The 11739-nt window shown below is 45.6% G+C and overlaps 2 protein-coding genes across 6 annotated transcripts in view; one reads left to right on the top strand and one right to left on the bottom strand.

Annotated features, from left to right (window-relative positions):
* Positions 1–37: 37 nt before the first annotated feature.
* ORC6 (origin recognition complex subunit 6) lies at positions 38–8571 on the top strand. Of its 4 annotated transcripts, none has more exons than XM_082320058.1 (8): positions 78–157; positions 827–956; positions 1792–1955; positions 4763–4852; positions 6006–6118; positions 7374–7451; positions 7836–7949; positions 8464–8563. In XM_082320058.1, exons 1-8 carry the CDS (start codon positions 93–95, stop codon positions 8520–8522), a joined length of 813 nt encoding a protein of 270 aa, XP_082176184.1. In that variant the 5' UTR covers positions 78–92; the 3' UTR covers positions 8523–8563. The 4 variants fall into 4 exon arrangements, with proteins under 4 accessions (XP_082176182.1, XP_082176184.1, XP_082176181.1 ...); XM_082320055.1 differs by lacking the exon at positions 8464–8563 and adding an exon at positions 7553–7709 and having other exon boundaries at positions 7836–7922; XM_082320056.1 differs by having other exon boundaries at positions 38–157; positions 7836–8571.
* A 2900-nt stretch (positions 8572–11471) lies between these two features.
* Positions 11472–11739, bottom strand: part of MYLK3 (myosin light chain kinase 3) — a 35578-nt gene continuing 35310 nt past the window's right edge. For both annotated transcript variants that reach the window (XM_082320054.1, XM_082320053.1), the window contains exon 13: positions 11472–11605. In XM_082320054.1, coding sequence (XP_082176180.1) covers positions 11534–11605 — 72 coding nt within the window. In that variant the 3' untranslated portion in view covers positions 11472–11533. The remainder of the gene's footprint in view (positions 11606–11739) is intronic.

The raw sequence follows: 11739 nt of genomic DNA, 5'->3' as shown, positions 1-11739 counted from the left end.
GATTGGCGGTGGGGCCGGCCAGTCCGCTGCCGAACCTGGCTGCGTGTCAGGGGGCCGCGCGCTGCCGGGAGGCCGCGGGGAGCGGCGGCGGGATGGAGCGAGGCGCGGTGCGGCGCCTCGCCGCCCGGCTGGGCCTCAGCGAGCCCGCCGTCATCAGGTACCGCGGGCCGCCCGGGGGGCGTGCGGGGCAGCTGCCCCTCGGGCGGCCCGGCGGCGGTAGAGCCCCGAGAGCGGCGTCTTCCTCCGGCGGCCGCTGCCGCGGGGCGGGGCGCGGAGCTGCCGGCAGTCGGTGCCGACCCCTCGCGCCGTAGAAGAGGCTGCGGGACAGCGGCGCTCCCGGTTGCCGCACACCGGCTCCAGCCGTGCCGTGCGGGCCCGGCCCGCTTCCCGCCAGCCGCCTGACCCTGCTTCGCCGCCGGAGCTCCTCCCTGCGGGCGCCGACCGGCCCCGGTAGCGCTCCCGGCGCGGCAGCGGCAGGCAAGGCCTGCCTCGCCTCCCTGCGATGCCAGCCTGCCGCCGGTTTCCTTCTTTGGTTCTGGTAGACGTGAAAAAAGTCCCAGACCTTAAGATATATGCGGTTAGTGAAACACCCGCTGCAGGCTCTGAAATGCAAAGCTACTGCTTCAGATTATTATTATTATTGTTATTGTTATTATGGGCAGTATTATCCTGTGTTTGCCATACTGTTTAGCACCCCTTTCCCTAAGCCACTGCTGTGGCTGGGGTGCTGGACTAGGTAAACCTCGGATCAGTTCCTGTCCTGCCATTCTTGCTGTCTTGTAACTGGTTTTGTTAACGAGGACTTTCTATGCTGGGTGTTTTGCAGAAAAGCTGAAGAGTATCTGCGGCTATCCCAGGTGAAGTGCACGGGATTAATGGCTCAAATGACAGCGACAAGCAGTGCTGTGATGTGCCTGGACCTAGCAGCTAGTTTCATGAAACAACCAGTTGACAAAGTAAGATACAGTATACGACTTGGCTGGCTGGTGCATTCTCCGTACGTCCACTGAGATTGTTGTTCTGCATAGTGTATGTTGGGAGCAAGAAAGGGATAGCAATAACTGACATTGCTCTAGACCCAGCAGCATGCTGCTAGACACAGCGTTAGAGCTTTCACTACTCAAGAGTTTGAAACCGGGCAAACTGAGATCAGTGTCATAGTCACGTCACAAGTTGAGCTTGCTTTGCTATAATTTCAGCTTTTTTAGTAACAAGTAAACTACCAGCAAGGATGTTAAATTTAAGATCTGTCCCTTTTACTGTGGGCGGGAAGCAGTGGCTCCAAGGGATCCCTCTCTGTAGTGGTACCTGTAAAGCTCCATCTGCAGACCCGCCAGGTAAATGGCACTGAGCTGCCAAAATAATGTCTGGTAGAAGATGTTCGTGCCTGTCCGTTCACAGACAGAGGAGAATTTAATTGGACCTGACCCCATGAGGAGTAGCCTGAAAGTATCGCTGATCTCTTCAAGTTGCCCAGATCTTGGTTACCTTTGTTTTTAACCACCTTGTGATAAAAGGGCCATGTCATATTATGTGGAAAAGACAAACCTCACTTCCAGTGAAATGGTCTGAAAATAACACTGCACTAAAAGATGTGGCATGCCTAGGTGGTTAATCTTTCTGTGTGCAGTCAAAACTTACATCATTCATTGCACAAATTTGTTTAATATAGCAATTGAACTTTATTTTGTGGTGTTGTGTAGTTTCTCCCTAATCTGTTTTGGTTGCCTGAATAAGATGTCGGGAAGGAATCTTGCTAATTCTTGGGGTTTGTCTTTGTCCTCTTGAAAGAACTATTTTGTTAAACTCTCCGGTTTGAACAAGACTACGTACCAGAGCTCCATGAAGTCTTTGGAGTGTTTGCTAGAGGTGAACCCCAGACTGGGAATGCGAGACTTGGCTGTGCAATTCTGTTGCACAGAGGCAGTGAACACCGCTTCAAAAATACTACAGAGGTGAGGAAGCTCTTGTGAGCACACTGGTAACCACCAGTAAGATTCTTTGTTTGTTAGATGTGTAAAGAGCTTGATGGTTGGAAGGGCCGGGTATCTCCCACTGACTGAAGTGATGAGGTGAGTTCTTAGCACTGACAATCCAGCCATTTATCTAGGCCACTTTTTAGAATACATGTTAGACTTTTAGTCTGTGAATCTCAGTAAGTCATTGTCTGAGTCCCAGTTCTTCAGCTGGGAATATAGGACTCTCAGCCCCTCTATTTGTCCATAGCATCACAGTCTTCCACTGTCTTCCATGTCCACGGGGACGTAGACAAAGCAGAGACGTTCAATGCTTTCTTCGCCTTGGTCTTCAACACTGATGATGGGCTCTGGGGGTCCCAGACTAGGGGACTGGGCTAGAGAACCATGACTGTGAGAATGATAAACTCCCAACCAACCCCGAACCTGCGTGGGATTTGCTGCTCCTGCTGGATCCCTATAAGTCAATGGGGCCCAATGGGATTCATCCGAGGGTACTTAAAGAGCTGGCTGATGTCATAGCGAGACCTCTCTCAATGATTTTTCAATGCTCTTGGGAATCTGGAGAGGTCCCAGTTGACTGGAAGCTGGCAAACGTCCCAATCTTCAAGAAGGGCAAGAGCGATGATCCTGGTAACTACAGGCCTGTCAGTCTCACCTCTGTGCCTGGCAAAATTATGGAGAAGATTATTCTGGCAGGTATTGAAAAACACCTGAAAGACAACGCAGTCATTGGTCCCAGCCAGCACGGGTTCACGAGGGGCAAGTCCTGCTTAACGAACTTAATTTCTTTCTATGACAAGGTTACCCACCTAGTTGACCAAGGGAAGCCAGTCGATGTAATCTTTCTGGACTTCAGTAAAGCTTTCGATAATGTCTCTCACAGTATCCTCCTGGACAAAATGTCCAGCATACAGCTGGATAAACATATAATGCAATGGGTGAGGCATTGGCTGATGGGTTGGGCTCAAAGGGTTGTAGTAAATGGGGTTACATCGGGCTGGTGACCAGTCACTAGCGGGGTTCCGCAGGGATCCATCTTAGGGCCAGTGCTCTTCAATATGTTCATAAATGACTTGGATGCAGGACTTGAAGGTTTGCTAAGTTTGCCAATGACACAAAACTGGGAGGAGCTGTTGACGCTCTCGAGGGCAGAGAAGCCCTGCAGAGAGATCTGGACAAATTAGAGAGCTGAGCTCAGATTGCCAACCGTATGAAGTTTAACGAGGGCAAGTGCCAGATTTTGCACCTGGGACAGGGCAACCCTGGATGTACCTACAGACTGGGGAACAAGAGGCTGGAGAGCAGCCCCGCGGAGAGGGGTCTGGGGGTTCTGGTCAATGGCAAGTTGAACATGAGCCAACAGCGTGCCCTGGCAGCCAGGAGGGCCAACCGTGTCCTGGGGTGCATCAGGCACTGTACTGCCAGCCGGTTGAGGGAGGTGACTCTCCCGCTCTACTCTGTGCTGGTGCGGCCTCACCTTGAGCACTGGGTGCAGTTTTGGGCGCCACAGTACAAAAAGGATACAAAGCTACTAGAGAGTGTCCAGAGGAGAGCCACAAAGATGGTGAAGGGCTTAGAGGGGAAGCTCTATGAGGAGCAGCTGAAGTCACTTGGTCTGTTCAGCCTGGAGAAGAGGAGACTGAGGGGAGACCTCATCGCAGTCTACAGCTTCCTCACAAGGGGAAGAGGGGCAGGCACTGATCTCTTCTCCCTGACAACCAATGATAGAACCCGAGGGTACGGCAGGAAGATATGCCAGGGGAGGTTTAGGTTGGATGTTAGGAAAAGGTTCTTCACCCAGAGGGCAGTGGAGCACTGGAACAGGCTCCCCAGGGAGGCAGTCACGGCGCCAAGCCTGACAACATTCAAGAAGCAATTAGACAATGCCCGCAGACATATGGTGTGAATTTTGGGGTTGTCCTATGCAGGGACAGGAGTTGGACTCGATGATCCTTGTGGGTCCCTTCCAACTCAGGACATTCTATGATTCCATGATTTAATTGCTGATCATGTCACAGTTTAGAAGTAATACTCAGTAGAAACAAGTCTTCCCTTCTGGAGAAGCAGATCTCTTAAAATGCACATTACCCTATCTGTAAAAACAACAGGTAGAACACTTCAACGGACATTTGACAGATTTAACTAAAATTTTGCACTCTGTAACATCTACTTTAACAAGAGCAATCACAAGAGCTCTGTGCTGGAGTGCTGTCACCCTAATAGCACACGTTTAAATGCTGTTAGGTTAGTGAACAAAGGCTGTGTATGCTTGTCGGTGCTTAATACAAACCTGGGGACAGGTGGACAATAAAAAAATTAAATTCTTCAATGCTGCACATCCACCATGTCATTTTCCATATTTAAGGCTTCATCTGTGTAATTACATATTAGAGGAATCAAGGAAACTATAACTCTACCCTCTATTATAGGATGGATTTCTGCAAAGCATCTCATTGTAACTTTTAGATGTAATGTAAAGATAGAAGCGCTGTGTGGATGGGAAGCACAAGAAATAGGTTTTACTGACATGCCTTGATCCAGATCCCTGATTTAAAATACCTTTAATTCAAAAAGAGGAGGCGATCCCAATCCCCTTCTTTTCCCTAGTCTCTTTTGCTCTTCTCAGCCAGTAGCAGCTGTTTCTGCTTGACTGGGTTGCAAAGGACCAAGTGATCCAAGAGAAGACCTGTTCCACTGCTGAGTACCATGTGACAAATTAATTTCAACAGCTTCATCTGAGGCAAATGCACTATACAATTATCACTCTTACTGTTGTTCTTTAGGTATGAATCCAGCCTCTCTGAAGCACAGCAAATGGACCTTGATTTCTCAAAACCACTTTTTATAACAGCTGCGCTATTCACTGCATGCAGGTGAGTAGAGCTCGAGGGATCTTTTGTGGGCTTAAATGCCTAGTGAGACACCAAACAGAAACAGCGCTTACAATGTAAGCGGCTGATGCATTCAGTATGTCTGAAGGGTCTTGCTTGGCACATCCTGCTGCCCTGCTCCTGGAAATGGAGACAGCAGTAGCAAACCAGGCCTTTCCTTACAGTGAAGTCTCCAACATACGCTGCATTTGCCTTCAGGAGAAAGCAAAAGTATTGTATCAATTATACAGAAAAGGAGTTACTTATCCTAAAATAAATGAAACCTGTCTTCCCTGGTGTGTAATCAGATGCTGTGGGTAATTCCATTAGGACAGAACCATGGCAGTGGCTGAAAAACTTCCGTTGGTGTTTTGCTCTTCACCCTCCTTCCTCTCAGCCTGACCAGCATAACATAATCCCTTAGTAATGTTTTCAGATTTAGTGAGAATTTTTTTCCATTGTCAGGATAGATTTGAGCTGGGCACAAAGCAAAAAGTTGTATGGCTTTTGGTGAGATACTGCTCAAGGTGCAAGAATGGCTGCTAGCTTACTTCTGAGCACCGACAAGCAGCCATTCGGAAGAAGGAAAAGCCCTAAGTCCTACGCCATCACATCCTGAGAGCGCTCTGACCTTCGGGAGATGGATCTAATAGCTGTAGGCCTGTATCAGCTTGGAAGATAGGTGTCAGAAGCACCTGACTCAGCCAACCCTTTGTAAGAATTTGCTTGCAATGCAAATCCCTTCCCTCTCAGTATTACGCCTTGTAACAATCTTATGAAGCAATTCAGGTGCTGTGTAGTTGCACAGCTCCTGACAAATGTTCTCTTGAAAGAGGGGTCCCATTCAACTTCTTGCAGTAGTGGGATTTTGTCCTGGTTCCCTCAAAACCTGAGAAGCACCCTTTCCACATAGAATTTCTGTACGTAGCTTGAACTAACCCTGAGGTTCAGTTCCTGAGCTGTATTGACTGAGTAGTATAGGGTCTATTTTTTAAGCAAATTTGTTTCTGAGTGAGAGAAGGATTAGACAGGACAAAAACTCAGGCCTACCTTCCTCATTCTCACAGGCAGTGTTGGTACAATAAATGTCACCTCACCTGAGTGATAATTACCGCAGTGTTGCTTTGTACAGAGATAACTTAACTTTCTCTTGTAGGTGTTTGAAGCTAAAAGTGGACAAAACTAAAATGTTGGCTACATCTGGGGTGAAAAAAGCAATATTTGACAGGCTGTGCAATCAGCTGGAGAAGATAAGCCAGCAACTCAGCAGTAAGTTTTTGGCTTATCCCTATATGACAGCCATACCCATGGCCTGGCCTCACAGCGCCCCTTCCGCTGGTGATTTCAGTCTGATCACTTTCAGCTGTCCCCTTCCAGCCAGACCTGCCCATCCATTCCAACGTGTTTCCTGCAGCCCAGTTCCCAGTCACAATCATGGCTTCTGGGGAAGTCGCAACAGCTTAGCATGTGGCAAGGCCAAAAATAAATATTTTCCTCTCTTCTCAAATGCTCACTGCTCCTTACATTTTCTGCTGCTGCAATTTACTCCCTGCTTCTCCCATACTACCTGACCTCCTCCTTGCTTGCTTTCTGCATCCCGTTCACATGGCAACATGACACACAAATTAACATAAGCATCTTGCTGCCTCTCTTGCCTTGACTGACTGACTTCTGTGTTTTCCTTTCCCCCACTGCAGGACTAATAAGCCTAAGCCTTGCTCTTCTGGTAGTGATTCAGCCATTACCTGACACCATCCCTCCACAGACAGTGGGCAGACACGAGAAATCTTTCTTGCCCATTGTTGAACCTGCCGCTCTCTCCACTCCTTTCTGTGGAGGAGGAAGATTGAAATACAATACACGCCTTCCTGTCCTTATATCTCTGCTCCTTCCTACTTATCTCCTTTTTCCTTTTCCAGGCTTTCATTCTTACTCTCCTACTGACAGTACCCCTGCTTCACCCTTCATATCGTGAAGTTTGCTGGAATGTGCTGCCTGAACCCAAGCCAAAAGCTGCTGCTCTCTCCCTAGGCATGGACCTTCCCATAGTGCAGTGCCCTATAAAAAAACCCAAAACCTCACCCCGCCACTAAAGCAGCTAAATGCAGCTGTGAGTTTCTGTATCAGTTCAGGGAAGAGTGTGCATCTGTACACATGGGCAGCCCCTGCCATGTTGTGGGCATCTGTAATACAAAGTGCAGAAATGGGATAGAAGAGGAAGAAATAACGGAGAAACCTGCCTGAGTAATCAAGAAGTGTGTTTTTGGGGTATGGACATGGTGGATCATTGTGGTTACAATCGCAGCAGCAGTGCTAGTTAAAGCAGCCAACCAGTCCGCGCAACCCTTAAAGTGTGCTGGCACCTCTGCATGTACCGCTTGAGCATCAGCCGACCAGGGAACTGCTCTGACTGGGAGACAATACTTTTGGAAGGTGGCATGGCTGTCAAAGAAGCGCATGTAGAACACCACCCTTGGGGCCACAAAGACCATTGAGAAGTAAAGCAACTTATTTATTTTTTTAGAAGAAGATGTTCCACTGGCTGCAGCAGAGACACCTGAAAGTTTGCAGACCAACCTGGAGCACTGTGAGAAGGAAGATGGTAAGTTGTGTTTAGCTATGGACTAAAATCACCTCACCAGAGCAGTTCTGAGCTTTATTACTGCTTAGTATTTTAGTTGTGTAATATGCCATAATATTCAGTTCACAGCCGTTTACTCCATTCTGCCCACCCCTGGCTAATGAAAGGACAAAGAGAACCTAGCAGAAGGACAGTGGTGTTTATACTGAGTAGTCCTAGTAGAATTAAGGACAACTGTTCCATTCAGACACAAAGGTGAAGAGGTGGCTGTTCCGGCAGGTGAGGGGAGCGGCAAACCACAGGATTAGATAACAGTGACAGACCTCGTGCTTGAATCTGCCACGGTTGATCCCAGCAACATACTGCCCATGATGGCCTGTCATGGACTTTCTCCTTCTCTCATAGGATCTGAAGATGATGATGAGGTGCCCTGTAAACGGCCAAAGACTGAAACAAAGCAAGACTATGAAGAATGGAAAAAGAAAATCCTGGAAAACGCTGTTAAGGCACAAGAGACAAGTAGGAGTACTGTCTCTGTAGTGCCACCTAGTAACAGAACTGCTCCTTGCTCATAATTTTAACTCTCCCTCTGCTCTAACAAGAGTTCCAGTAGCATATGAGTGATGGCTGCCTGGTAGTCAGCTGATTTTATTTATTAGCTAGTTTTTAAGTATTTAAGAATGTTATTTTTAGTAAATGACACCAGAATTGAGGTGATTTTACAAGAAGCCAGTCTAACTACTCGCCAGGCTGGTACCTGAGCAGCTACGGCATTAGGTGGTAGAACAACTTCATTCTCTTGCTGCAAGAAGCAGGTAACGTTCTAATGCTGTGTTAAGTGTAAATAAGTTACAAGTTATATGCCCTTGGGCCCCTGGCTGGAAGTAGTCAGTGAAAAAAGAGGGAGGGGACTAACAGTGCCTTGTTAAACTGCAAAACCAGCAGAGGAATTAAGACTGATATTTTTTTATTATTTTTTTTACTATTGAAGAAATATTGTTTAGTCACTGCATTTTACTTATTTTTATGACCTCTATGGGACTGAAGTCTCTTGTGCTTGTAAGGGGTCCCAAATATTCCAAGAAACAATAAAAGCTTTGTATTATGACATCAGGTTCTAGACCCTTGTCATATATAAAACCCTTAGAATGCAAAATAAAAGACATACAGGAGATGTCTGTGCTTTAAGAAGGAAGATATCCAGGGGACAAGGATCTTGTCTGGGTAATACAGGTTTTTTGCATCTTGCAGTCATAAACTTAAGGAAGAGGAGAGAGTGCCCTGCCCTGTAGTTCTCAGAGGCAACTTCTGCAGTCCTACACTTCCATCCCAGCTACTCAAACTACAATTTGTGTTAACTACTTTTGAACGAAAATCATTACTTTTAGCAGTACAGGGCTGGTGTAACTATAATAAAACCAATCCAAGTGTTTGGCCCTTTCTCTTGCATGTTTTCTGCCTGGGATGTGCAAAGAGAAGTTAACTTTCATAAACCCTCATGTCAAAACAACCCAGAAAACCCCAAGTGTCCCTATGAAGCAAGGTAAATTACCTCACATCTGAGCATTTAGATTTGAAACGCTGCCCCCACCTGAACTTCTCAACAGTATTTTTATGGCTTGCCAACCGCCTCACTGCTGTGCAGACGCCCTGCTTACCTGGGTGACACTGATCGCACCAGGATTACCATAGTCGACATCATTAACTGCTTTAGATACCAGTGTATGGGGCCAGTTCTTTTTGTCATACTTACTGTTCCAGTGACTCGCAGGCCACCTGTGGCTCGTCCTTTTAGCTTTTTGTAGCCCCCAAAGCAAAATGCACAGGACATGGTGAAACATCCCATAAGGCTGCAGAGGTGGGTTCCACGGTACTGCAGAACCGTGGGGTGGCTGCCAAATCTAAAGGCGTTTCTTCCTATTAGAAATGAAGTAGTAATCCTGCTGGCCAGATGCACCTTCTCTTGGTAGAAAATGGAGAGGAAATACATACAAGACTGCAGAGAGCATCTGCGTGTTACTGTCTTACAAAAATAGAGGAAGAAGCACATAGTAATCGGAAAATTAAAACTTACTGGCCATTTTCCTTTCACTTCTCCTCCCAATGTATAAAAAAGGAAATCACTTGAAGCCAACTTTAATTAGCAAGAGCTAATTTCATTCCAGATGAGAGTTCTGAAATGTAACAGTAACTATCAGGGAATGGACTCCAAACAAATGCCTAATGTGCAGAGAAAATACTGGATAATTAACCCACATTGAGTAAGAGCTTTAACAAAATGTCTGCCGTTTAAAGCCTGATCCAATATGTAACAGAGTGTCCTCAGGATGGGAGAGAATCCAACCTAGTACATTAGCATTCTGTTGTTAAGACCTACTCAGAGATGCTTTCAGGTTTGTTTGGCGGGGGGGTAAACCAAAATGGAAGAATAGGCTTGTTCCACTTTAATGGAATTTATTAGTATTAATTCAGAAATGTACAGACCAATTAATGTAATCACATTTAGCATGCAGAACCACTGTGGAAGGAAAACATGAACAAAAGTGGGCCTTCACAGAAGGTGATACATTGTCAAGATTATTTCACTTGATTTTAACAATTCTTCTCTGTCTCAATTCTGGAAATGCTGCAGAAGTCCAGAATTCAGGACTATGCAAAGTGAGAAGGACTAGAGTGGACAAGGTAACTAGACTAGGGTAAGCCAGTCAAACAAACCTCTTGATTAGCAACCAACACTTTTGCTAATTCAAGGGACGTGAAAGTCCATAAAGTTAAAGGGAGCTTTACAGTAGTTTGATGCCTTCGCTGGAAAGCTAGTTTTAGTAGTATTAGTTTCTGTTTTTCCTAAGAGCCCATCCAGCTCACACAGAGTTTTACAGAGTCTAGAACAGCAATAAAAGAAATTACAGGTTTAATAAATAATGTTATACTTTTAGCTGAGAGATTGTAAGTGGCTCCAACTCTTTATACATCAGGAAAAAAGTTTAAAATCCAAAATAAGTTAGTATTGTGAAAAAAATGTTTAATGTTCAAGAGCAAAGTGGGGGGAAAAAAAAAGGTCTTCAACCTCCTGACTGGGCTAGAGGCAGAATCTGGCAACATACCGTTTTTCCCTGCCACTGAACAGCAATAAAACCTATTTTGCATACCACACCATATCAGCTTCTCAGACCTCATTAAAATTGTCAGAGAGGAGAAAAAATTCCTCAAACTAAAACTTACAAAATTAAGGGCTGCAGTCACAGCCAATGAGAAGCACAAGTTTTAAATACATATACAATCATGTCCAGAAATCTTTTCTAGACAACATGAAATCTTTTTGCATAGACCCAAGAATCATTAGGTGATTTTTGTTTGTGGCAGTTTCACCTATCTCCTTCCAAAAGTTCAATCAATTCAGCTCAATTCAACTCACCGTAAGAAAAAGCAGCAATGGACCAACTGACTTAAGTTGCTTCGAACCAGGATTCCTCATAACTATGCAGTGACAATTTTTTAAAGGAGAAAGTACAATGAAAACAAACCAACAAACCAAAACCATTCGACTCAGTAGTTGCACCAAATCATCATCATCTTTGGGGGGACACAGTTAATCTTTCAGAAAAAATTACAGAAGAAAAGGATATCTGATACCTTTTGTTCTAAGTAACAAACACCCAAGGGAAAAATTGTGCCACCGTTGTGGCAGTGCTCTAAAATTGATGACATACATCAGTCATGAAGAAAGTCTTCAGAGATCCCACGCATGGTGTGAGAAACCAGAAAACTGACAAGGTGTCAGTGTAAACACACCGACAATACTCTGCAGAATCAAAGCCTTCAGCAAGAAGTCAGCCCCAATAACAGCCATGTTTTTCCATCGCTATGCACAACAACTAAAAACTTGTAAAAACAAACAAGGTAGCTTCTGCTTTTAGAAATTATTTCAGTGCCTCTTCCTTGAGGCAGTTCTGGAACCTTAGCACTAACACACATAATATTAGAGGAGGACAGACTCAAAACCTTATGTTATAAAACAAAGGTGTAGAAATTATTGAAGATGCCGAGTCCTTCTTCCATGGCTTCATGTCCATCTCCAAGCGTGGTAGATGCTTCATACAAGCTTATGCAAGCTTGACAGACATACTCTGAAATCTCTTCAGCCTGTTAGCAGCAGCCACCACATAAAAATGTTTCTGTGAACAAAACAGAACAGTCCAAGTGTGAGTGCAACTGAGGTAAAGGACCTTTTCTGTGGCTGACATGGATTTTTCTTCTTGGTAAACCCATTTACCTCTAGTGACCCACACCTTGTGTGGACTGCAGTGCA

This window comes from Platalea leucorodia, assembly GCF_965183815.1.
Source record: "Platalea leucorodia genome assembly, chromosome: 8".
NCBI lineage: Eukaryota > Metazoa > Chordata > Aves > Pelecaniformes > Threskiornithidae > Platalea > Platalea leucorodia.
This window is presented reverse-complemented; position numbering and strand designations above follow the sequence as displayed.

Coding starts and splice junctions, on each gene's coding strand:
- ORC6 (XM_082320058.1), top strand. CDS start 93: ATGGAGCGAGGCGCGGTGCGGCGCCTCGCCGCCCGGCTGGGCCTCAGC. Junction 1,956..4,762: donor GCTTCAAAAATACTACAGAG/GTGAGGAAGCTC, acceptor GTTGTTCTTTAG/GTATGAATCCAGCCTCTCTG. Junction 7,452..7,835: donor GCACTGTGAGAAGGAAGATG/GTAAGTTGTGTT, acceptor CTTCTCTCATAG/GATCTGAAGATGATGATGAG.